This window comes from Pelobates fuscus, chromosome 4, assembly GCF_036172605.1.
Source record: "Pelobates fuscus isolate aPelFus1 chromosome 4, aPelFus1.pri, whole genome shotgun sequence".
Lineage (NCBI taxonomy): Eukaryota > Metazoa > Chordata > Amphibia > Anura > Pelobatidae > Pelobates > Pelobates fuscus.
The window spans coordinates 83288820-83316803 of NC_086320.1; the positions used below are offsets into that span (position 1 = coordinate 83288820).

The 27984-nt window shown below is 39.3% G+C and overlaps 2 protein-coding genes across 2 annotated transcripts in view; both read right to left on the minus strand.

The window, feature by feature from the left end:
- The window catches only part of SGK3 (serum/glucocorticoid regulated kinase family member 3), a 392044-nt gene that overhangs the window by 216733 nt on the left and 147327 nt on the right, over nt 1-27984 (minus strand). The window lies entirely within an intron of this gene.
- The window catches only part of MCMDC2 (minichromosome maintenance domain containing 2), a 53688-nt gene continuing 27623 nt past the window's right edge, over nt 1920-27984 (minus strand). Inside the window, exons 9-14 of the mRNA XM_063450401.1 lie at nt 22520-22725; nt 20988-21145; nt 19771-19950; nt 9837-9976; nt 8400-8509; nt 1920-2124 (exon numbers count right to left, since the gene is read on the minus strand). Of these exons, the coding sequence (XP_063306471.1) occupies nt 1958-2124; nt 8400-8509; nt 9837-9976; nt 19771-19950; nt 20988-21145; nt 22520-22725 (961 nt within the window). The 3' untranslated portion in view covers nt 1920-1957. The remainder of the gene's footprint in view (nt 2125-8399; nt 8510-9836; nt 9977-19770; nt 19951-20987; nt 21146-22519; nt 22726-27984) is intronic.

Consider the following 27984-nt stretch of genomic DNA (forward strand, 5'->3'; position numbering starts at 1 on the left):
GTGACTGAAAATAGGAAATGGCCAATCTCAGGAGTGACCAGAAGTCAGAACAGAAGCACCTCCCCTTAGTCAATTAAAAACACCCCATAGCCACCAGGACCATTTCATCTCAGTTAAGTGTTCTGGGTGCAATATATTAACGTTCTGAAGAACAGTGATGTTTTCACTGCAGGGTTAACCTGCCTCCACTATTTCAATCAGATTAACTCAGAGAGATCATCTGATTGGTGCATTTTGTTGCACATGCACACTATGGGGTAGCACTGGATTGACTGAGATTATCGATCTTAATGATCTCAGCCAAAGAGGGGGAGTGGAATGTGGGAGACCAGTGGGAGGGAGAAAATGTGCGTAAACTACCTTTATATTTTCCCTGGAAGGTGGGAGCGTGTCACCTAAACTGTGACTAGGGCACTATAGTGTTAGGAATACACATTTGTTTCTTTAAACCTGAAACAGGAATAGAACTCGAGGAACTCAGAAGCTGATTTATAGCAATATTCCAAAACTTCAAATTATTTATGCTAGTAATTTGTAAACGTGTTTTGACAGGGACCCAACATTATATACATGGCATTCTTTTGGTGACTCATTATTTTATTTCTTACATGAGCTTGGCATACATTCTTAATTTGTAATATAATGTATACTAAACAAATGCAGAACATCTTCATTTAGACTCTTCCTGGTGTCAGGGGAGTCTCTATTACACTAATAAAGGTAGTACTGCTAAAGTAAAAAAGTAATGAGCTGTTTCCTAGGGCCTGCTAAATAGGACGTACCTATTCTAAGCAATAGCACCCAATTTGGGTCCTGATCCAGCAGTAAAGTGCTATTGACGTATGCCAAAGAAAACAGAACTAGATCTTCAAGAGGTACATAAGGAACTGCTTGCTAACCTTGAGCAGATGAACTACCTGAGTATACCATTATCTGGAAAGAGGTGTCAAAACATTTTGGTGGAAGGCAGCAAAGCCTTCTAACACAGAGGTAATGATGGGGAACCGTGCAGTAAGTAGGCGTTTTTCAGTTCATGGAAGAAATTATGAGCGTTAGGCACTCCAAAGAATCCCCCAAATTTTGGTAGCAGCGTGAGCAGGTAAGGCCCCTTTTCCATAAACTTCATACAGCAAAACACTAAGGTACACAGCAATGCAATATAAGTGTATTCAGCCATCAAATCAGGCACAGGCAAAGTTTGGACACACTCTGTGTCTTTCCCAAGCTATGGCTCGATTTCTTGATACAAGACAGAAAAAGTGGAGTATCCTTTAATTTCATAAAACACATTATATGGTTCTTTATACCAAAGCTTTCATCTTTAAAAGTTTTGCTGTACAGATAAAATAAGTATGGTGTTTCTTTCTCAAACTTGTTCCATATTGCTGACACTCTCCTGCCATCTTGTGTTCAAAAAATACATAAAAAAACACCAAAAAACAAAACAAAAAACCAGTCAAAGCATCACAACCACAACAGCTTATTGTAAGGTATATGGTGTAAGGACTGTGGTTGCAGTTACTCTGGATTTTCTCAAACTGTTTTCAAGCTATTTGAGCGGGAATAAGTATAAAAAACCCAGATGATTTCCAGGCGTGGGAAACAATAACAGCTACCTAACCTGTATCTATTCTGTGGTGAAGAGTGAGTTAAAAGTGACCGGCACATCGGAATTCTGCTTACCCATACTAATATATTGAACAAATTATGAGGTAGACTGCATCCCACATACAGTGGTTTGGTTTGGGGTTCTATCCTCTATTTCTTATTCAAAGCACTTGAAATGGCACAATACCCTCATTGCCCAATAATTATTATAATAAACTTCAAATTGTTTAAAAAACAAACAAATCAGGAACAAAACTGTTTAAATTATAGGACTGCATCAAACCAATATCAGGATTTTCAGTAATGTCCGAGATACTTTGTTTTGTCTTTACTGCTCTATGTCATTTAGTTATTCTTCAAAGATAGAAGATGATGTTCCAGGCCCATATGTAGCAATGAATGTAAGTAGCTGCTGGTAATATTCTCTCAGGTGTAGATCTCTCTGGTGTAAACATCTCTCATCATAGAGTTCCGTAGGAAATAGAGCATTGGGAGATACAGAAAACACAGAGCCGCCTACAAGGCAAACAGACAATTCAATGTCAGTTTTATGTTAACGTGTGCTAGATGGTGCGGTAACTTTGGATGAAAACTATGCTCAGTGCCCACCACGCATTTATTCAGTGGGATAAAGTTTGCTAGCTATACAACAATAGCTTCACATTTTTTGTTGGTTTTCATTTAAGTTTGTATAATAATATATGCAATCACGAACACCTTCAGATGAGCTAAAGAAAAATGTTTGTTTTAATGCACTGTGAAGGGGCACTGTTGTTGTACTGGAGGTGGAGTTACCACATGGCAAAAAAGAGGGGGGAAATAAGATAAAACAAAAAACAAAGCAAAAAGGGGATAAAAAGAGTATTTTTTTTTAAGTCTGTTGCACTTAATATCCTATATCAATGTATTTGACTTTTGTAGTCCTTTGGAGTTTTCACTCGATCCTAGCAGATTAAGGGACACTGTAGGCACCAAGACCACTTCAGCTAATAGAAGTGGTCTGGGTGCTGTGACCCTTTTGCACTTAGTGCCACTATGTCCAGAGAAACTGCAATATTTACATTGCAGCTCTAAGTCTGCCCACAGTGGCTGTCTACCACTGCCTCTAGCAGACAGCCACTGGGGGCGCTTCCGGAATCCAAATTGACTTTTGGTCTGTTTTCTGATGCTGGACGTCCTCACGGACCTGAATAATGCTTTCCTATGTGGAGGTCTAATGCGCGCGCAGCCATTGCCTCCCCCGCCGGCTGAAGTCAGCGGGGGAGGAGCGTGGGCGGAGCCTGACCCAGCGCAGAGGGACTTTGGCGCTGGATTCAGGTAAGTGGCTGAAGGGGTTTTAAACCCCTCAGCCCCACTGGAGGGAGGTGGGGTGTGAGGGAGGGGGGAGCCATTAACCCTTCAGTGCCAGGAAAACGGCTTTGTTTTCCTGGCACTAAAGGATCCCTTTAATATTCATGCTTGGAGGTCTTCCTGCTGGATACATCTACCCTTTAGTTGCTACTATTTCGTTACAGCATTCACAATGTTGATATTTTCTACTCTAATTATTTGATACATTTGCAACTTTAGCCTTCTAGTAAGAAATACCTGCTATCTAAAAGTAGAATTTGATTATAGGCAATTGACTTTAGCAATATCTGCCATCTAATATAAGTATTTGAATGTAGGAAATTTGGTTTAAATACATTTTTATTTTCTTAATGGTTATTAATAAAGGTATTTTTTTTATTTTCTTGTGCAAGGTTATAGGGAATTTTCCTTACACTATGAATTTTCTTTTTACCTCCTTTGTGCTTTGTTTTTGTTTTATTCTATTTCCCTCCCTCTTTTTTTTGCCATGTTGTAATTCACCATTTAGGGGTTATCCCCATTTTTTGAGAGTTCCTATACACATTATATTGGCTAATTTATTCCTTTTTCGTTTGGAGGCAGAGTAAAGATCAAAATCCCACTGTTAAGTGCCTCTGCCATATTATATTTGCATTGCTATGGAATGTTTAACATTTGTGCCCTTTGCTTTTGAAATAACAAATTTGTAAAATAAAAACATGTCACATTACGGATTTTAATTTGGACTTTTTTTGTTACTGAAGAAAAGATTTACAAGAATGAAGACTTCTGATGGTACTTTTTTCCCGTTTGCAGGTATTAGATTAATGCCCCCCACTATTATGAGAGTGAGGGGTAAGGTGGGTAGATCATGTCCACCTCCCTTATGTGACTTGGGTAGAGCCCCTACTTGTTAGCAATGGGTGGAAGCTAGGGGGACATCAGGTCCTTCTTAATAATTAGCCCCCACCCACTGCCCAGATGTGGTGTTTATGGGGGGACATTACGTTCCCCCATGCTTATTAATTATACACCCCAACCACTGTCCAGGGCTGGGGAGACAATTAAGGCTCCCTTAATTTGAATTATTAGCCCCCTCCCACCACCTAGGGATGGAAGCAAGGGATGGTTATTAATTCCCCCTTGTGTTATAAATTACAGCCTCGACCAACTGCCCAGGAGTGGGGGCCATTGGGGACATTAAGACCTCCCCGTTTTTTTACATACTTGGCCTACCTCCCACCGATCCCCTTCTGAATGCTGTGACAAGGAGGAAGAGGTCTCTATATGCGTGGGAGCTGCAGCAGACATCAGCACTTACCCCCAATGGAGCTCCAGAGACATGCCACACCATAAAAGGAGCAGCCATATTAAGGTTTGCTCCACCTCAGGTAAGTCTTGCTTTCTGGTTTATGTTTCGGGGGAGGAAATGGGGATCAGGGAGCAGAGGGAATACTACTGTGATGTTCCAGCATGCCCTCACACCATCTTCTGTATTGTGGGAGCTGTAGTCTCCCAGGATGCCCAATGGAGCCATTAACTTTACAGAGTAGCGTAGCACAGGGGAGGCATGAGAATCAGAAGTGCGTTGTTCTCCCCAGAAGTCACCTCTAAATTGTAAAATGTGTTATATTTGACGTTAAAAATATTGATTTCTTAATTTTGGGCTCACAAAATAGGTGTTGTCTTATACATGGGGTAGTCTTATTCACGGAAAAATACGGTAATTAGCCCCCACCTTCCACCCAGGGATGGGGGAAGAGGAAAACATAAAGTCCCCACCATTATATTAATTATAAACCCCACCCACTGACCATGGTTAGGGACACAGGGGGGTACATAATGTCCCCCTGCACTATTAATAAATGAATAGGGTCCCATTGTAGGGCCATGGGTGTTGGACAGATCATTGTTCTTGCATTTGAAGCCACAGGGGAGACCTGTCCAGGTCCTGCCTGTATGTTACTAGCAGCATTATATAACCCAGTCTCTAATTTGTTATTAAAAGGACACTCCAGACCCCTAAAACACTTTAGCTTGCTGAAAAGCTTTGTGTGAAGAGGGATTTTTTTTTTCATTTTGCAAAAGTGCAAAATTTAATAGAAGTTGACACTTTTATAAATTAACCTGGTTACACCACCTGGCTTTCAAGCAGACAACAGGTCCTGTTACTTCCTGGTTTGGTTAGCTCAGTGAAGCTAAACTCAAGAGGCAGCAATTGCCCAGAGCACCTGCCTTGCAAAGAATTCTCATTGAGCTGCATTGGGAAGTCTGTGATTGGACAGCAACAGAAAGTCTGGGCGAGGTTAGAAGGGGAGGGGTTAGAAAGGCAGCAGACAAAAGAACTTCAGGTTTTGCAAACTGTTTTAGATATACCCCCAATGAAAGAATGCATAATTAAATACATGCAAGTTGAATTTTTTTATTGGGGATATATCTACTTAACAATGATTTTTATTTATTTGTATTTGTGCAGTGGAGCGTCTCTTTAAGAAGGCATGCTCCACTCTGGGCATTGTGAGTGTGGGCATGGTGGAGGTTAAAACCTTCCTTGTACTACTTATATTAGGCATATATTTCTTTTTATTTATTTTTTTACTGAAAATTAAAGTAAATGTTACTTTTAGTAGCAACAATTACTTTCATTTTGAATTTATTTCATAGAGATTAATGATTGTCTGAAATTCACTAAAAACATACATTTTGCTAATGGGGCTTTTCTAACGACTGAGCAGCAATAGCTTATGGTAAGTATAATACTTTTGTTTTACAGGTAATAGTTTTATTGTAAAACATTGCATTTTTTTTTTTTTTTTAAAGAAAATGCAATATTTACATTGTATGGTTAAATCTTTACAGCTAAGCATCTAGAGGCTCTTCCATTGCGTAAATACAATGTTTTTTCAATGGGAAAGCTTGGATGTGCATGAAGCACTTGCCACACATGCGCATCAGGTCACCAGTGCTGCTCTACAAGGTCAAGGAGCATTGGATTAGACCATGCCCGAAGGTGGCCATGACGTTGCAGTTGGCAGAGAGGTGAGCAGCATCAATGGAGCCTCTGCACTTGAAAAAAGTGAATTACTCTTTTATTTTATCAGTTGTTATTGCAAATGGGGGGCAGGGGGGAGGAGGGGCAAGGGCACTATAGCGTTTGCAATACAGGTTTGTATTCCTAATACTATAGTGTTCCTTTAACCTCAGCTCATATATTTATCAGAGTCCATACAGATGTTTAAACAGTAATTGGATACAGGAATATAATTTCTAATAAGTGGGGTAATAACTTAGAAACATAGAATGTGACGGCAGATAAGAACCATTCGGCCCATCTAGTCTGCCCAATTTTCTAAATACTTTAATTAGTCTCTGGCCTTATCTTATAGTTATAATAGCCTTATGCCTATCCCACGCATGCTTAAACTCCTTTACTGTTTTAACCTCTACCACTTCAGCTGGAAGGCTATTCCATGCATCCACTACCCTCTCAGTAAAGTAATACTTCCTGATATTATTTTTAAACCTTTGTCCCTCTAATTTAAGACTATGTCCTCTTGTTGTGGTAAACTGATTGATCCAAGGAGATATCTAACTGCCATTTTGGGGTCAAGAAGGAATTTTTTGCTAGTTTGTTGCAAAATTGGAAGCGCTTCAGACTGGGTTTTATGCCTTCTTTTGGATCAACAGCAAAAACAGTGCCCCAGGTGCCGACGGCCCACCGGGAAATTTCCCGGTATCCCGGTGGGCCAGTCCGGCCCTGTGTGTATGAGTGTATGTATGTCAGTATGCGTTTGTGTGTGTGTATGTCAGTATGTCTGTATGTATGCATGTCAATATGTGTATGTATGTCTGTGTTTATGTATGTCAGTGTGTGTATGTATGTATTTCAGTATGTATGTATGTGTGTGTGTGTGTGTCAGTGTGTTTGTATGTATGTATTTCAGTATGTGTGTATGTCTGTATGTGTTTGCCAGTATGTGTTTGTATGCATGTATGTGTATGTCAGTATCTATGTCTGTGTGTGTATGTATGTATGTATGTCAGTATGTATCTGTCTGTGTCTGTGTGTATGAGTGTGTGTAGGTCAGTATGTGTCTGTATGTATGTATGTATGTCAGTATGTGTATGTATGTATGTGTTTGTATGTATGTCTGTGTTTATGTATGTCAGTATGTGTCTATCTGTATGTCTGTGTGTGTATTTCAGTATGTATGTATGTATTTTAGTATGTGTGTGTGTGTGTGTGTCAGTGTATTTGTGTGTATGTATTTCAGTATGTCAGTATGTCTGTGTGTATAAGTGTATGTATGTCAGTGTGTCTATCTGTATGTATGCCTGTATATATGTATGTGTTTATATGTCTGTGTGTGTGTGTATGTATGTCAGTATGTGTCTATCTGTATGTACGCAAGTCTGTATGTATGCATGTGTGTATGTCTGTATGTGTTTGCATGCATGTATGTGTATGTCAGTTTCTATGTCTGTGTGTATGTATGTATGTCAGTATGTATCTGTCTGTGTCAGTGTGTATGAGTGTGTGTAGGTCAGTATGTGTCTGTATGTATGCATGTCAGTATGTGTATGTATGTATGTATGTGTTTGTATGTATGTCTGTGTTTATGTATGTCAGAATGTGTCTATCTGTATGTCTCTGTGTGTATTTCAGTATGTATGTATGTATTTTAGTATGTGTGTTTGTGTGTGAGTGTGTTTGTGTGTATGTATTTCAGTATGTATGTCTGTGTGTGTATGTATTTATGTCAGTATGTATCTGTCTGTATGTATGTCAGTATGTGTCTGTCTATCTATCTGTATGTATGTCAGTGTGCGTATTATGGCTGTGTGTATGTATGTCAGTATGTATGTGTTTGTATGTGTATGTCAGTATGTATGTATGTGTCTGTTTCACTATAGATAGTCATTTGTTTAAAAAACAAAAAATTAAAACTATAGTCCGGCCCCCAGCAGTGTCTGAGGGACTGTGAACTGGCCCCCTGTTTAAAAGGTTTGAGGACCCCTGACTTAAAGGAACACTCCAGGCATAAGTAGTGAGGGGTTAGGAGCTGAGTGGGGTTCAAAGGCACTAGAGGGGCTGTAGTAGGGGTTAGGAGCTGCTGTGGGGTAGTAGTGGGGGGTTAGGGGCAGTAGTGGGAGTTTAGGAGCAGCAATGTGGCAGTAGTGTAGGATAGGGGCAGTATTGGATGGTTAGAGGTAGTACATGGGGTTCAAGGGCAGTTGTGGGGGGGTTAGAGGATGTAGTACAGGGGGTTGGAGCTGTAGTAGGAGGATTAGGAGCTGTACTGGGTGATAAGCAGATGTATTGAGGTAGATAAATGGCTGAAGGGAAATAAAAAATAAAAAATAATTTGAATTGACCATATGTGGAATATATGTAATACTTCCAGTGTGTACTTTAAACAAAAAAAAAATCAAAAGTATGACATTTGTAAGTGAAATATTACCATGTTTCAAAGTAAGTGAAATTTCAAACAACAAAACGGCAATCAGAACATCTGCTTCTGTGACATGGTTTTTAAGACTGAGTTTTGCATGTGCTTCTGCCATGGAAGACCTAATGAGATTTGGAGACTAAGTGTTATTAAACCAATAATAACCAACAAAAATGTTGTTTAATAACTTGATATCTAAAACAAAACACCTTTATATGCTATCAGTAAAGTCATTCGTAGATCTAGAATGATAGGTTAAACTAACTGTCTGGTAAACTATATAACCATAGACAAGAAAAGAAATGGATAACTCATCATTTTGGTTAAAAAATTAGTGTAATATTTATGTTAAACCTATGCATAGCAAGTACATTAAAATGGGGTAAACCGGTAATTACATGTACAGGAAAACATATAATATGAAAATTTATTATTTATTTATTTATTTATTCATCTTTTAAAGAAGCCTATGGAGGGATAAAATGTTTTAGAGATTATACAGTATATTTTACTTCAGACGTAGAAATACCATTTTTGTCATATACAATAGGGATGACCACAATTGATAACGAATTTTACTTTGCTTATAATTTGCATGCAATCTGATGTCATTTTTGGGAATGTGGCTTCTTAAAAATGCCATCATAATTTTAAAACAATTTCTGTATTTTAAATTTTAGACTCAAATAGCCAAATTGTGAACACCATTGACTTGGAAAATTGTTCAGAGCTGCATGTCTGCCAACAGTCCCGCTTTTGGCTGGACAATCACAATTTTGGGATGCTGTCTACCATCCCGCTTCAGTTCCCTGTTGTACTGCATCTGGAGACACCAGGGAACTGCTTTGGAGAAGCATAGCACACGCGCATTATTAAATGCACTTGCGCTGTGCAGCGGGGACTAGGATTATACATGGAGTGCTTCAGTAACGCTCCCTGCATTGTTCTCATAGCTGGGTAGTTGTTAGGCTGCCTGTCAGGTGGCAGGCCCACCCTTTTTAGGGCTGACCTGCCCTGCCCCCTTTTGGACAAGACCTATTGTGGTAATCTCTAGTGACGCGGTCCTCATCATTGGCAACGCACCCCATCCCAGTTTCCAGAATAGCAATGTTGGGAGATATGGAGCTGAGATCTTCCGACTGTGAGGCGGCATGTAGTAATGGCAAAGAGAGGTGCCCGGCCGGAAGCCAGGTAAAAAGTTGAACCATTACTAAATGGTTTGACTATATACTTTGAGAGTGCCCTGAAGTGTTTATGGTAGTTGGCGTGTTCCTTTAAAGCAATTTGTTCAGCATTTGACAATTGACTTTTATTTAGCATTTGATTTTGCAAGTGATAATTGACTGATCTACTTTAGATATTCTCATAATTTTAGAAAGGTACCGATTTGGAAGATGAGGTAGCAGTAGATTACATCTATTTAATACATAAACTGTATATTTTACTCACAGATGCCTTAGAGCAGATGTTGATATTTTAGATCCATGTATGTCACTTCGTACCCTTCGGCTTGCTAGGTAGTAACCGTGTAACAGTCTTTCTGCCCTGGTACTCATATTCACTTGCAAATTCTTTGCATAGGCAATAAGCTAGATTAGTTAATATAACATTAATTTAGAATTCATTGTAACAGCTCATTTATAATCTGATACTGATACTTAACGCAGCAACAACGTAAAATATGTATAAAACAAAATTCGGTCAATATTTTATCCTGAACCCTGTTTGTGTTTTAAGTGATAATCTTTGGTATACACTGCAGGACTGCATCAGTTATTGGTGCAATGTGAACAATAATCATAAACATATTTTTTGGGTTAAATATCTAGTCATTTTAGCAATATCTGCCTGTACTTCACTACAACATCACACAAAGCATTCCAGCAACTGCCCCCAGCCTCAGCTCTTGGACCATTAGCAAACATTGGATTAATAAAGCTGTGGAGTCAGTCATAAAAATATTTTGTTTTATTGTTATGTATAACACTTGCAATTGGTGGGACTGAATATTGATTCGACCCTGGGTGCATGAGGCCTTTCCAATAGCTTCTAGGATAGTAGGTTATCACATCACTCCAAACCTTCAAATTGCACTTTTTTTTTCTTCTCGTTTTTATTGAAAATTTCTTAATGATTGCTCTTCTAAAGACAAATTTCAAATAGACAAATTTAAAGGTATAAAGTACAATATCAGAAGCGCAATAAAAACATTCATTCTTACATATCAGTCGTACAGAAACAAAATGAAAAAAGTGCAAAAAAGAAAAGAAGAAATAAAAAAATAGGTATGAAGCCGTTGGGGGGACAGGGGTGGATCCATCTAAGAGCGATCAGTTTGTTGTCAACTTTAGATGGTCCAAATATTTCTTTCAGGGGTACCACCATTCTTTAAATTTCTTGATTGAGCCTCTCTCAAAATAAAAACTTAGTTCCATATTATATTGATATGTGATTTGATTACATATGTTTGACCAGCTTAACAAGGGTGATTTCCAATTGCGTGCCAGCACCAATTTTGCTGCAAACAGTATTTGCATTATTAGATAATCATTGCTTTTTTGACAATTTGGATAATCAATATTCCACAAAAACATATGTGGGGTAAGTTTTGTATATAAAAAGAGATACAGAAAACATGAATTTATTTGAGATTTAAGCGAGTCTAAGCTAGCACATTCCCACGATATATGTAAAAGATTTCCTTTCTCCGCTTGGCATCTCCAACACATATCATAGGAGTTGCTTACAATTTTTTTGAGTATGGTGGGAACTAAATACCATCTGTAGATGATTTTGTAATGTAATTCTAAAATAGATAAACAAGGAATATTTTGAGAGAGGCTTTTAATCCCGTTCTTCCCAGGGAAAGTGGGAGTCTATGTCAGATTCCCATTTTATTATGCCTTATCCTTCTCCACTCCGGAATCTCAAAATCTTAGATATTAACTTCTTTTTTTGACAATGGAATTTTTAAATATGTCATCAAGACAATGAGTTGGAATAATACTCCTACTCGTCAAGTAATTTTTCATTCTTAAGTAAGAGGAAGGCATTATTAGGAAGGCGGAAATTTCCTTGTAATTGGGCAAAGAGAATTACAGCCCTTTCAGCTATTACGTCTGATATTCTAAGCATACCCCTGGATTTCCATAATACAATATTTAAATAAATTTTATCATAGGGAAGCGTCTTAATTAGGGCTTCTAAAGATATACTGTTAAGTAAACCAAATCTTTTCTTTAACTTTATTAATGTAGCTGCTATATCTTTCACGATCGGGTTCTGAGACATTTTCAGTTTAATCAAAGGAAGGTTCGTCCAGAATATATAAAGTATTGTAACGGATCGCCTGGCACCCCGACTGGGTACCTCCGTTAAAGGATGCTCCTAGCGCTTCCTGAGGACTCCAAGCACTCTGGCAGACACCACAATCACTGAATCAGAAAAGCATATGAATCCTCTCAAGCCTCTGAATGCTGTAGACAGTTGAATAGGAACCATACGAATAGGTTTGCACTCCTAGCAGTCAAACTGGAACAGCATGCAATAAATCCTTCCCCCAATAATGAGACGACACTTCACTTTGAGGGTAAAACAGGAACTCTGGACTGGCTCATCCAGCCTGGCTTTTATTTCCATCTCATACATACAGGCCACACCCAGGGGGAGGCATAAAATGACCAATAGTATCACGGGTGCAAACCCACACATCCCCTCCCCTTAGTGTGACACATAATCCCATTATGCATACAGTTTAAAATATACTTTTTACACAACTTTCATAACTCTAAAACCATACATCACATTCACATAAAAATACATATCCACAATCAATCCATTAAGGGGAACAACATATTAAAAAATGGCATGAATCCGACCAGGGGTTCAAAAGTTACTAAAAGTATCTTTTGTCCCTTACTAGCCGCATGGCAAACCGGTTTAGACAAGTTTTACATAGGCCTCTATCCTGGAGACAAAGAGGGAAGTAATCCAATTATCCAGGGCTAGAAGCAGACTCCATTAACCACATGGTTACAGAAAGACATAAAACACTTTAAAATACAGAAAGTTACTTTTTATCCATAACACACAGACATTTCACATATCCCCAGATAGCTGGGATCTGAGCGCACAAAACTACCGAATAGCGCGCAGATCCTATTCACACAGTACAATTGCCATGGAGCTAAAGTCTTTCCCATAGTCTTTCATTATATGAATAGGCTCCATGGTATAGCTATCTGGGTTAACACATTCACATAAAGTCTGGTCCATAGTCCAAAGGCAAGAGGCGGGCAAGCAGCCCCCTCCAAGGACATGTGGCGAGGTCGGTTTCGCCACAAGTATGTTATATGATCTCATCTCATCGGTAAGTTGTGAATTTGAGTTTAAATAAAAAAAAGTAGTGGGCTAGCATTGTGGCTTCATGAAGGAGGTATGTGTCTGGATAGGATACCCCTCCTTCTTTTTTAATTTTGTTAAGGATATTATATGCTATTTTGTTTTTTTTACCCATCCAAACATATTCCCCAAACATCTTTACGTATTTGGCTAATATTTTATAATCCTCACTGAAAGGAATAGTTCTAAATAGATATAAAATTATAGGGAGTACATAGGCATTTAAAACACTGATACGGCCAAGCCATGAAATTTCTAATCCTTTCCGAGAGATAAGATAATTTGAGACTGTTTAGAACATGTCTAAATAATTAATGTCAACCATATCATATAATTGTGGAGTAATTTTAATGCCAAGATAGTCAATAAAGGGCTTATTCCAATCAAATTGGAAGTGTGTTTGTAGATTTGCCAAGGCTTTGTTAGAAAGTCCTTTAGTCCAGGGGGGGTCGCAGGCCGGTCGCAGGCCGGTGAGGCTCCTGATAAATCTGGTCCACTATGGCTAAAAACTTAAGCAATAAAGCAAGCTGAGTAACCTGAAGCTATATCAAGCATCCGGGCAGAAGCTGGAGCCACCGCGGACCCTGAGATCGGGAGTGCCAGAGCCCCCTGCGGGCGATATGGGACTTCGGGGTCTGCGGCCTATGAGGGTGGAGAGCGGGACGGATAGCCGCCGTCCTGTTTGCGAACCTGGCCGCCACGCAACAGCCTTGTGATGCACTTCACGGGTCTTGCTTCCCCCCCATGGACCGGGGGGGTTATCCCGGTCCCCACCGGAGGGAATCATTGCCCTACAAAGCCCTGCATCAGACCTACCTGGAGTCGCGCACCACGAGCCGGGCCTCTAAAATGGCGGCACTGCGATCTGCACTACACCACACAACCTCGCATGCCTTCAGACGAAAACAACCCGCTGAGCATCACCCTTACTAAATAAGTCTGCACATGATCATGCCTTCTGACTGCATGGTGAAGGGGCTGGGGCAGGAGATGGAGGGTATCGTCAGCGAACGGAGCCCACGGAAGCACCACTCATCTGATATCCCTGAGGCTGGGCCTGGAAAAAGGCCGACTGAAGCCACCCACTAGCGGCACCTACGGAAATCTACCAAACCAATTACTTAAGCCGACGCCAAAGCAATAAAGCCCATCGGCTACCCTCACCACTCGCATATAACTAGACGCCACTAACCAACGAGCAGCTCGCCCATACCATGAGACTCTCATGCACAGACCTCCATACCTCATCACCCAATGAAGATGGCTGAACCCAGCCTCGGACTTGCTGACCACGCAGTGCCCCCCAATGTTACATCATAACACCAATGGAACAAGCAGCACTCTGGGGACAGTGACATGCATAAGGACAGATCTGTCACCAGTGGTTTTAATTTTTAAATATTCATACTTACTACTGCACGCTATATTGTTATGTTAATAAAGCTATGCTCTAGCTGATGATTAGTGCCAGGAGCTTCGTTAATGAGCGACCTCACCTTGAGTACGTGTTTAATTTCATGCCCTAGACTACCTACCCGCTGGCAAGTTGTACAGAGCTCCTCGTTGCATTACCCAGCTTGAATCCTCAACACCTGTAATCATATCCAATACGCAGCATATGGCAGTACACTAGTTTCCCTCCATAAGCAATGAATATAACCATTTCGTTAACACTTCTTGTCTTATAAAAAAAAAATGTGCAGCAATCTTAACATGTATAACTTTATTACTCATGATACTCTGTAACGCAATCTAATAAAATGTTCATGACAAGCTATGTACTGAATAATGCACAACCAAAATAAAGAATAAAAAAAATAAAAAATAAAAAAAAGTCCTTTAGTCATAATTTGAGATTTATTGATATTAATTTTATAATTGGAATGTTTACTAAAATAATCGATTGTTGCGAGCAAGGCCCCAATTGAACGGGAAGTATTCGTCATGGAAAGGATGACATCATCCACGTAAGGTTCATTTAATCTGTGAAGATCTTCATTATTAAATTTAGAAATTTCTAGATTGTTCAAATAGTTTCTAATATCTTTGGGAGACTCTTTATTTTTAAGATAATAAAATTTCTTATAATAGTTAGAAAAGCAATTTCCGGAGGGGAATAAAATTATTTATTAATTATTTACTGTAGGTTTGTTAATAACTTTTTGTTTTGCAAGTAGAGGCTATGACACTGGAAGGTATAGGCTGAATGAGGGGGCTGTGCGGGACTCTTTGGGACTTGCTCCTTCCTGTAACTGGGCGCTGGCAGCATGGAAATATCTCTTCCATGAAAGTGATGTTACCTTATGAACATAATGTTTATCTGTTTATTTTTATAGTTGGCTTCACTAAGTTTGCTAATAGTTTCTTAAACTATTCACCACTGATTGGTTGATTTGATATGATGTGCCGAGGTGCAGGCAGTGCCGTGCCCCTACTCTTAGGGAGTCCGAGACTGCAGCGGTCTCCAGGGACGATATACCCTGTAGTAGTCATTAGACATTTCCAGCCTTGTGTAGGTTTTCCCCGACAAACCAGGAAATGTCCCTATTAGGTGTGTATTTACCCAATCTTAACCTTAATAACGTCAGAATATCTAATCCAACTCCATCTAACACCTGCTTTGTCTTGGCTTACTCACGATCAACTGAGCTCCTTCTGTTTATTTTTGATTCACTAATAGCCTGAATCAGACCTAGTGTATTGACTGTATAACCATGAATAGTCAGTTTCTTGGATAGGTGTGCTCATCCCAGTTTCATAAAGCGATGCCCTAGCCTGCCCGTTACTCTCAATGTGCCTGCTGAGGGAAGCCTATCTGTGAACCAAGCTAATGTTTTCTATTGTTTTTATGAAGCTTACGTCATAGCCTTGTTTACCTGTCTACTTTAAAAGAAAAAAGTGCCATGATTTTCTTTACTGCCATGTGATTAAATGTGTATACAAATCTGATTGCACCAGCTGTTGTGGCAGTGCCAATCCACATGTAAGATATTTGCACGAACAAAATAAAGAATTTAAAAAACAAAAACTTTTTGTTTCTTTTCACTTTTCAATTTATTTGATAGTAATTTTCCAACTTTATTGATCTTGTGATACCACCTTTGTTTTAAATATAGGATAGCTTTATTGACTGAAGTAAGGATTGTTTTCCGTGATATCTTTTTTTAATTCTATCAACCTCACTAGTACTTATAGAACAAATCCTAGACATATTCAATCTCTCTAATTTAGAGAGTTTAATGTGTAAGTCAGAGAGTGTAATTTCCTTCTTATCCTTTTTCTGGGAGCCATGTTTAATTAATAACCCACAGACAAAACACTTCAAGGTACACCATAGTGTAGGGAATGAGACAAACCAATTACCGTTAACATCTATAAATCTCTCAGTTTTTCTTTTTAGGGTGGTCCAAATCGAGATTAGAAGCCATCAAACTTTCATTGAGACACCATCTTTTTCTACTCTTACAGTTGCAAGAAAAAGTATGTGAACCCTTTGGAATGATATGGATTTCTGCACAAATTGGTCATAATATGTGATCTGATCATCATCTAAGTCACAACAATAGACAATCACAGTCTGCTTAAACTAATAACACACAAAGAATGAAATGTTGCCATGTTTTTATTGAACACACCATGTAAACATTCACAGTGCAGGTGGAAAAAGTATGTGAACCCTTAGACTAATGACATATCCAAGAGCTAATTGGAGTGAGATGTCAGCCAACTGGAGTCCAATCAATGAAATGAGATTTGAGGTGTTGGTTACAGCTGCCCTGCCCTATAAAAAACACACACCAGTTCTGGGTTCGCTTTTCACAAGAAGCATTGCCTGAGCACAAAAGAGCTCTCAGAAGACCTACGATTAAGAATTGTTGACTTGCATAAAGCTGGAAAGGGTTATAAAAGTATCTCCAAAAGCCTTGCTGTTCATCAGTCCACGGTAAGACAAATTGTCTATAAATGGAGAAAGTTCAGCACTGCTGCTACTCTCCCTAGGAGTGGCCGTCCTGTAAAGATGACTGCAAGAGCACAGCGCAGACTGCTCAATGAGGTGAAGAAGAATCCTAGAGTGTCAGCTAAAGACTTACAAAAGTCACTGGCAAATGCTAACATCCCTGTTAGTGAATCTACAATACGTAAAACACTAAACAAGAATGGATTTCATGGGAGGATACCACAGAGGAAGCCACTGCTGTCCAAACAAAACATTGCTGCACGTTTAAAACCAGCACAGATGAAACCAAAGTTGAGTTGTTTGGAAGAAACACACAACACCATGTGTGGTGAAAAAGAGGTACAGCACACCAACATCAAAACCTCATCCCAACTGTGAAGTATGGTGGTTGGGGCATCATGGTTTAGGGCTGCTTTGCTGCGTCAGGGCCTGGACGGATTGCTATCATTGAAGGAAAAATGAATTCCCAAGTTTATCAAGACATTTTGCAGGAGAACTTAAGGCCATCTGTCTACCAGTTGAAGCTCAACAGAAGATGGGTGTTGCATCAGGACAATGACCCAAAGCATAGAAGTAAATAAACAACAGAATGGCTTAAACAGAAGAAAATACACCTTCTGAAGTGGCCCAGTCAGAGTCCTGACCTCAACCCGATTGAGATGCTGTGGCATGACCTCAAGAAAGCGATTCACACCAGACATCCCAATAATATTGCTGAACTGAAACAGTTCTGTAAAGAGGAATGGTCAAGAATTACTCCTCACCATTGTGCACGTCTGATCTGCAACTACAGGAAACGTTTGGTTGAAGTTATTGCTGCTAAAGGAGGTTCAACCAGTTATTAAATCCAAGGGTTCACATACTTTTTCCACCTGCACTGTGAATGTTTACATGGTGTGTTCAATAATAACATGGCAACATTTCATTCTTTGTGTGTTATTAGTTTAAGCAGACTGTGATTGTCTATTGTTGTGACTTAGATGATGATCAGATCACATTTTATGACCAATTTGTGCAGAAATCCATATCATTCCAAAGGGTTCACATACTTTTTCTTGCAACTGTATAATTCACATTATTTGATACCTCCAAAAATACTGGGGCATGGTCGGACCAAGTAATACTACCGATCACTATCTTTTGAGTAAATTCCAAACCATTTTAAGTAGTCAGAAAAGGATCTATACTTGAGTAAGACTCATGTACAGGAGAAAAGAAAGTGTATTCACGATCGTCAGGATAAAAAACTTGCCAACAATCAAAAAGAGAATTTTTTTATTGAAAACTCATGAATCTCCACCTGTATTGCTGGTTTTAGCCTTATTGAGTGGTTTTTCGGTTACTATTTCTATCTAACTTAGTTTTAACTACGTGGTTAAAATCGCAGCCAATAAACAATCTAACACAATGTATAGATTATTTATCTTGTAATTTTTTCAGAAATTTCAGCAGTGATTTATTTGGGGCATAAATATTCACAAGTGTGTATAGGATATCACTTAATTTAACAATTAAAATCTGAAGAAAAAAAACACTGTTGTCTAGGACTTGATGGACCACCTCCACTTTAACTTTATCTGAAACCACAATAGCCACCCCTCTCTTTTTTTTTTTTTTTTGTCCAACTAGATTGGCTTAATAAACATTAGGGTATTTATTAAACTTACAGATTTTTTTCCCCCTCATGAACCCAGTGGGTTTCCTGTATCATGGCAACATCAATTTTATGCTCTGTTAAAAGTTCATGTAGACAGACTCTCTTTTGAGGGGTATTTAGACTTTTGACATTCATCGTGACAAGTTTAATTGACATTTCTATAATGCATCTAACTATGCATCATCAGATCCACCGTAACCCTCAATGGCTTCAGAAGACAAGAAAGAAAGAAAAAATACCACACACACACAAAAAACATTCTCACAACATTCCAGCTGAGATATACTATCATTGTCACCTATTTCTAGTCACAAAACCCTAGTTACACACTTGAGGTCTCAACATATAACTACTATAGAAAATGTAATCTCCCTAACTTCAGAGAACAGGAAATGGGAAGAAATTTTGCATAAACTCAACTACACTTTGCAGATCTTTAAAAAACAAATATTGTCCACATTAATCAAAATCAGTGATCCTTAACCCAGTGGCGCAACCAATACAGAGAGTGCCCTTATGCAAGAATTTTTTCTATACACCACCCCCAGCACAAGGGTGCCCAAAAGATATATGCCCATCTGTCGTACATTTCCCAAGGACTTTGTTAGCTGGGAATCATCTACCATTTGACCATCCTTGCAGGCTGTTTTTTTTGTAGGCAGCTTTTGTGTGTTATAATGTAAGCATGGTTATGTATGGAGTGTGTGAATGTAGTAATCTATTTGTTAGTAGTGTTAGCATTTGAATTCAGTAGTATGTTTGAATGTACTATTGCCACTTGAAAGCAGGGGCATACTTGTGTATTGTGTATTTGAATGTAGGGGGTGTTGGTGTTTGAATTGAGGGGTGTATTTGTGTGTATTTCTGTTGTTTGAATGTATGGGTGAGTTTGTATACAATGTTAAAGTTTTAATAAAGGAGTGTGTTTGTATCTAGTTTGGTGTTTGATTGTAACAGTGTGTTTGTATGTAGTGTTGGTTTTTGATTGCATGTAGTGTTATTGCTGGTGGGAATGGTGTGTTGTATGTATGTGGTGCTGCTGTTGGAATTAGAATGCAGGAATATATGCTGAAATACACATATGCAGCTGCACACTAACATGCAGACGCATACACACATTAACACGCACATATACCCACACTGGCACACACACAGATATACATTGACACACACACACACACGCACACACACATACACTCACACACACAGATACACACACACACTTCCTGGGCTGGCTGAGGATAATGGCAGTCTGAGGTTGTCTGTAGGTCTCTCCCTCCTCCCCTTGATCTGGTCACACGTTTTAAGAAAATAAATAATATATATTTTGATAAAATAATAACAATTTAGAGGGTTGTATACTTCACCTTTTCATAGTCCTGTGTGGTGAATTGCTGGGAGGCTGTCCAATGAGAGTTAGTTTTGCTCACAGCTCTGCTCAGGTTATGATGTACAAGTGGAAGAATTGGGTGACTTTGTGAAGAGTCATTGATGTAAACTAACATTCCAAATGAATCTACTAGATTAGGAGGCAGACAACTTAAATCCTAGGACAGACAGAAAAGGAAGCATACGTTTTTGTAGAAGGTCCTATAATTCTAATTGTGCCTCATTATACTATGGAAACCAAGGGTCCACTTATAACAATACGGGTTAACCATATTGTGCAGCCAAATGCTAATCATATATAATAATACATGAAACTGTGAGCTTACATTCTATATTCAAAACCAACAAACAGCCATCACTGAACCAAAGATCAAGATAGAAACGAAATCAGCATACCAAACATATTACTTCTTATTTTTGTCTTATACAGATATAACATTGTCTCAGGAAGACTTATCTATTCTCATTTTACTGCACTTTTGTGTTGTGAAATGTCACAGACAAGTATCAATTAGTGAAATGTAAGGGCTGTCAAAGAAAGACTAAGCAATTATGGAATCCAACAGAAGTGCAGTGACATTACATTGGCTACAATGGTGATCACTCTAGTTTGAGAATACCTCTCTGTTTTACATTGTAGTTTGTATTTTTTTTTATCATTAATTGTATTATTATAAAGTTATGCTTTGTGCACTATATAGAATGTTTGTTTTACTGCTCCTCTTGTTTTCTTTCTGTTTGTTACTTTCTTCACTTGACCTGTGTACCAAATGGCAGACAAATGCTCCTATATTTTGCAGTACACTAATTGGCAAGTTTTTGCACCCTTTTTTTACCCAAATCTGACCTTTGGTACTGAAATTCTGCTAGGCTAAACCAACATATGTTCGATATTCAGCCGTCAAAAAAAATAAAAAATGGTTCACCTGATCCAAATTTTCTCGGCTTGCTCAAGTCTAGCCTGGATGTAAAAAGGTATTACGGACATTACTGAGAAGGTGTGACTTTTATCGTCTATAGCATGGAAAGTAAAACTACAGATCTGTTATCAGTTGAGTATTGTTGCAGGTGGTTACAGTTCATTTCATACAAGACAAGGGGTTATTTTTAAGTAAATGCAGGCACGTCATCTATCACGAAGAAATTGGTTTGCATCATATTTCACAAGACAGCCTTGAATTAGTTAAACACATACCACTTGGCCGATCACTATGTTTTCCTTTTGAACAGGCTTCTTTGAGTAGGATACATAAGACCAGAAATTACATTGGACAGGAAGGAACATTTGATGGTCACCGTCTTCGCCATACTTCTTTCCAGGAATAAACACAGTGGTGTTTCTGCTCTCCAAAACTAAAGCAAATAGTCATATTCATAACAAACATGTTAAGGAAAATGAGTATAAAAACACAGAAATCAACCATGTGTTCAAATTCCCAAAACACTCTGGCAGCAGCAATAGCAATAGTATTCATTAGCTTAAAAATATAAGCAAAACAAAACCCCTTTGGAGGTTTGCCTTTAAGGAACACTATAATCACCAGAATCACTACGGCTTAATGTAGTAGTTCTGGTGTCTATGGCATGTCCCTGCAGGCTCAACACTGTGAAAAGGCTGCCTAGTAACACTTCTAGGTGCCATCACTCAGACGGCCACTGGCGGTGTTTCCTATTTCAGTGCTGCATTGTGTGCAGGACCTGCGTTCAGCATTTCCACACTCTGAATGGAGAAGCTGAATGCTCTCCATAGAGATGCATTGATTTAATGAGGAGATGCTGATTGATGTATCACAGCATTTGGCCTTGCACGTGCAATGGCTTCCCAATGCATTGAATTGGCTGAGATCATCAAGATTGATGATCTCAGCCATGGAGGCGGGATCCGCTGTGACAAAAGAAAATGTCTTTTTACGATATTCTGAGGGGGGACAGGTACCTATAAAAAGTGTATATTATTATGAATACTTGTTTGTATTTCTAACACTATAGTGTTTCATAGTGTTTCTTTAACATTGACAGGTGCGCTGCCTCTGTCCTGAGGAATTAGCGATAGTGTACCGGCAACTCCGCTTTTGGTTTGTTTAGAAAAATCCCTTATCTAATTTAATGCTGTTGGTGCAATCACAATCTCACCTTTCTGATACTTTTGGACAACAATTTTACCAAGATGAGATCACAATCCTGCGATCACAAACCTGCTGAAGAGGAGTTATCAAATTTCAGTAGAGATTTCTGCACCTCAAAGGTCTTTTCTAACAAAAAAGGAGGTTGATAATCACACTCACGAAAGAACATGCAGACCCTGTTATTGGCCAGTATTTATTTTTTTTCTAAAACACCATCTTATTTTTGGATGGGTTTAGGGAACACACTTCCCGGTGTTTTTTTTACTGTCTATACCTTTTTTTATGGCAGGGAAATATCTCACTACCTTTCCCTGGACACTGCGTAAAGTTCAATATTTGATTAATTTATAATATTTTCTATCTAACCATATGGCTGTTATTCTCCACACCTGATAAATATACCCCAATTCAACATCAACATTAAGTTTCATGTGATTGCAAGGCTTAATAGTAATGAGATGCAATCACCCATGAAAAATTATAATACAACTGACTTTTAAATATATTTTCTTTAATCTTAGTATACAAACTTTATTACAAATAACTTTAAAATAAAATGTGTGATTGCTATTATCTCCTCTTCATACAGACTGAAATATACCTGATTGGAGGTGGTCAAGCTTGTCTTTTTTCTGCAAACTCATATCTCCTATGCAGCATACCCCTCCTTTGGCTAGCAGAGCACTACAAGCCTGGATACTAGCAGTTCCTGTTCCATGGTCATCTTTCGATACTGTGGCAAACATATCATTGGATACAAAATGGCGCACACCACGTGGCACTAGACTAATGCCGTAACTTAGAAGTCTGAAGCACAAAAAGATTTACACTGGCTAATTAAGTGTGTCCAGTTTCAAACTTGTTGAGAATTGCAACTTTTCTTGAACATGTTCGATTTTAAGGCATTGCTAATTTTTACCACCATTTAGAACCCTTAAACAAAATTACACCAATAATGAGGGAAAGGATATAAGTAGCTACAATTGTATACCCTGCAGCTATGGGCTATATGTTACGTTAAGACACTTGACAGAAACTGGGTTGATGTATATATAGTAATGTTGGACATTCCACTATATACTTCAAATATACCAATTAAGTGTAGATAAGATTGTGAATGGTGTGCGACCTAATTACCATTGAAAGGTCTGAGTAGCCTAACGAGGAAATGACACAGATCAAGGACAGACATATTAGATTACTTTCCAACCCTGTGGGATGCATTGTTGTAGGTTTGTAAATGTGAAGGCCATGATTACTGTGAACTAGATAGTTTGTGATTAGTAGAATAATTGGTTCTCAGATTCTATATTTTGTACTTTCTTTTGACCTTTGGTAATGTGTGATTTATTTTCTCTATATAAGAATTGTGTCTGTTTCATTCAAATACAGACAAAACAGGTAAACAGAACATGGAAAACCCAACTACAACTTGTAGGATTTCCTTCAAACAATCTGCTGGGCAGGGAGCTTAATAATTTAAATAGGACACTGTTTTTTACCTTCAGGCTAAATTCAACCCGCCTTTAAAGGATCACTCCACACCCAGAAAACACTTCAGCTTGCTGATGTGCTTTATTAGTGAGGTGTAGTCTATTAAAAAGGCCCTTTATGGGGGGGCGTGGTCTGAAGCCGGAGCAAGATGGACGTGTCCTCCTGAAGCTCCGTTAGGACCACGATGCCATAAGCTTACAATAGCGCTAAAAACACTGACCTGGACAAAAAAATAACCGGGGGAGCCATTATGGACAAGCGGGCACCGAAGAAACAGTCCAAAAAGCCATCGGACCACGGTGCCACGGTGACTGATCTGTTTGCGGCCTCCCGCGCCATGCGATCGCAAACCCAAGATGGCGGACGGGAAAGCCCGATGGCTCCGAGATCACCCTCTAGCCCGGTAGCGGCGGCGGTAATCACACAGTAACTCGTGTAGGTGTGATTTATAGGCCCCCAGGACAAATTGAAGAGTTAGATAATCTACTAGTTGAAGAAATAGCTAAAATGACAATGAAGGGGGAAGTTATCATCATGGGTGACTTTAATCTTCCTGATATAAATTGGAAAACAAAAATAGCTACTTGTGCCAGGAGCACACATATTCTAAACTCCCTACTGGGATTGTCTCTAAAACAAGTCGTTGAGGAGCCAACTCGTAAAGAGGCCATACTAGATTTAGTGTTAACAAATGGAGATTTGGTATCAGATATTACTGTAGGTGAAAGTTTAGGATCCAGTGATCATCAGTCAGTGTGGTTTAATATAAGAACAGTGACTGAGTCACACCACACAAAAACAAAAGTTTTAGACTTTAGAAAAACAGACTTTTCCAAAATTAGAATATGTGTAAAGGAGTCATTATCAGACTGGAGCAATTTAAATGGAGTCCAAAAGAAATGGTATTATTTAAAAGTTGCACTACTGAAGGCAACAGAAAATAGCATTAGGCTTGTCAGTAAAAGCAAAAAATTCAAGAAACCACTGTGGTACTCCACAGATGTAGCCAAAATAGTAAAAAACAAAAAGTTAGCATTTAGTAATTATAAAAAAACCCAGAGTGAGGAAGACAGAATGACCTATAAGATTAGGCAGAAAGAGGCTAAGCAAGTTATAAGAGCTTCCAAATCACACACAGAAGAGAAAATAGCACAGTCAGTAAAAAAGGGGGACAAAACCTTTTTTAGATACATAAATGAGAAAAGAAAAGTAAAACAAGGATTAGTTAGATTAAAAACAAAAGAAGGAAGGTATGTAGATGAGGATAAAGGTCTAGCTGACTGCCTCAATGAATATTTTTGTTCGGTATTTACAGATGAAAATGAAGGAAAGGGACCTCAGTTAAGAAAAAGGATAAATGAGTCATTTATTACACGTGAGTTTACAGAGGAAGAGGTTCTATTTCAACTGTCAAAAGTAAAGACAAATAAGTCAATGGGACCTGATGGAATACACCCAAAGCTATTAAAAGAGCTTAGTGGTGTACTAGCAAAACCATTAACAGATTTATTTAACCAATCATTGATAACAGGAGTAGTCCCAGAAGATTGGAAGTTAGCGAATGTTGTGCCCATTCACAAGAAAGGTAATAGGGAGGAGTCGGGCAACTATAGGCCAGTAAGCCTAACTTCAGTAGTGGGGAAAGTGATGGAAACCATGTTAAAGGATAGGATTGTTGAACATCTAAAAACACATGGATTTCAAGATCAGAGACAACATGGGTTTACTTCAGGGAGATCATGCCAAACTAATCTTATTCATTTTTTTGATTGGGTAACTAAAATTATAGATCAGGGTGGTGCAGTAGACATTGCTTACCTCGATTTCAGTAAGGCTTTTGACACTGTTGCACATAGAAGGCTTATCAACAAACTACAATCTTTGAGTTTGGATTCCAATATTGTTGAATGGGTAAGGCAGTGGCTGAGTGACAGACAACAGAGGGTTGTAGTCAATGGAGTATATTCGAAGCTTGGGCTTGTCACCAGTGGGGTACCTCAGGGATCTGTACTTGGACCCATTCTCTTTAATATTTTTATTAGTGATATTGCAGAAGGTCTTGATGGTAAGGTGTGTCTTTTTGCGGATGATACTAAGATATGTAACAGGGTTGATGTTCCAGGAGGGATAAGCCAAATGGAAAATGATTTAGGTAAACTAGAAAAATGGTCAGAGTTGTGGCAACTGACATTTAATGTGGATAAGTGCAAGATAATGCATCTTGGACGTAAAAACCCAAGGGCAGAGTACAGAATATTTGATAGAGTCCTAACCTCAACATCTGAGGAAAGGGATTTAGGGGTGATTATTTCTGATGACTTAAAAAGGTAGGCAGACAATGTAATAGAGCAGCAGGAAATGCTAGCAGAATGCTTGGTTGTATAGGGAGAGGTATTAGCAGTAGAAAGAGGGAAGTGCTCATGCCATTGTACAGAACACTGGTGAGACCTCACTTGGAGTACTGTACACAGTACTGGAGACCATATCTTCAGAAGGATATTGATACCTTAGAGAGAGTTCAAAGAAGGGCTACTAAACTGGTTCATGGATTGCAGGATAAAACTTACCAGGAAAGGTTAAAGGATCTTAACATGTATAGCATGGAGGAAAGACGAGACAGGGGGGATATGATAGAAACATTTAAATACATAAAGGGAATCAATACAGTAAAGGAGGAGACTATATTTAAAAGAAGAAAAACTACCACAACAAGAGGACATAGTCTTAAATTAGAGGGACAAAGGTTTAAAAATAATATCAGGAAGTATTACTTTACTGAGAGGGTAGTGGATGCATGGAATAGCCTTCCAGCTGAAGTGGTAGAGGTTAACACAGTAAAGGAGTTTAAGCATGCGTGGGATAGGCATAAGGCTATCCTAACTATAAGATAAGGCCAGGGACTAATGAAAGTATTTAGAAAACTGGGCAGACTAGATGGGCCGAATGGTTCTTATCTGCCGTCACATTCTATGTTTCTATGTTTCTATGTTTCTATGTTTCTATGTCCCTGAGAAGGCCCTCGGGCCCGGGTGGGTTCGTGGGGCACCTATTCCCCTTATTGGGTGGGTTAGGGTTGCTGAGACATGACGCCCCATCATTGATTATGCGTGCCCCCTATGTTTCTTCTTTTTGTGCTGCACGCCGGGGTGGTGGTTATTATTTTTATATTTCTGTTTTCTCATGTTGGGGTGCGGGGATCGGGGATCGGAGAGGATCGGGACTGGGGGTCATTTGTTCCCTAGCCAGCATTTCAAGGTGGACCACGGAACTTTCATGCCTTTAGACGATATTGTTCCCCCCCCCCCCCCCTCTCTCCCTTTTTTTTTCTCCCGGGCTACTGTTTTTTCTCCCGGGCTACTGTTTTTATGTAACCCACGGCCGCAAGGAGGGAGGTGGGGGACTGATGTCTGGCTACTGTTATGTATGTCGCTATATACTTTTTTGCGCCATTGTATTGCGTTGTATTATGTTTGCACGGGTGGGGGATGGAACCGTGGGGAGCCGGGTAGGCAATAGGACCCTCGTTTTTTGAGGAGTAATTGTTATGGTTGGCTTAGATGGTTAGGCCCTACGGGGGGCATGGAAGCGTGGGCTCACTCTCTCGTCCCCTTATGGGTGGGGGAGGGTGGTGTCTGGGCCGGAGCCGCAAGATGGCGCCGGGATCCCCCTAGGTAGTATGGGGTAGAGTGACCTTCCCCTCCCTGCTCCTGGCCCCTCCTATCCCCGGCTTGGGAACGTAGTCTCACCTTGGGGGACGCCCCTCCACACCAGCGGCCATCCGCCCGAGTTTATTTCTTTTGCAGCATTTTCTCAGCACCGGGTTATTCGTTTATTCATTGCCTGATATTAGGCTTGCTTTATTGGTGTGTACGACTTCTACTTTGCAAAAAAAAAAAAAAAAAGACTATATATATTATATTAGAAAAAAAAAAAGACAAGAATAATAATTCAAAAAAAAAAAAAAAAAAGAAAAAGAAACAACAAAAAAGAAATACATTTGTTCAATTACGATTAATACCTTCTCAACTATATCTCCTCTGGTTATGCATATTGGAGCATAAGATATTAGATACTCTGGCATTTACTCGGTTTTGTTTGCCCTCCCTGCCGTTAAGGGTTATGCAGGGTCTGCAGTGTTTTTTCCTATATTTAACTTCAGTTGGCACTCAAGTAGTGCCATTTTTGGCTGGTCCATGTCCCGAGCATCCCAGAGCTTTTTCTTAGTTATGGGGATGACGGGACATATACCCCGAATACGCCTGGCTTTAGGTAAGACCAGGCGACTTTTGTACAATATGTTATGTTGTTCTTCCTTCTTCTTCTCTCTACTTTTTCTTTTCCTTCTCCCCTCTGCCCTTACCCATCATATATCTCCTCGGGGGGGGGAAATCGAGGAGCGCCCTCAGTATCTTGGCCACAGATGGTAGTGTCGGTAGGCTCCACAATAGCGATATTCCACAAGATGAGTTATGCCTGTGAAACTAATGTCCCTTAATGTTAAGGGTCTAAATGCCCCCAAAAAGCGACGTCTCATGTTTCGGGAACTGAAGCGCATGAACCCGGATATAGCCT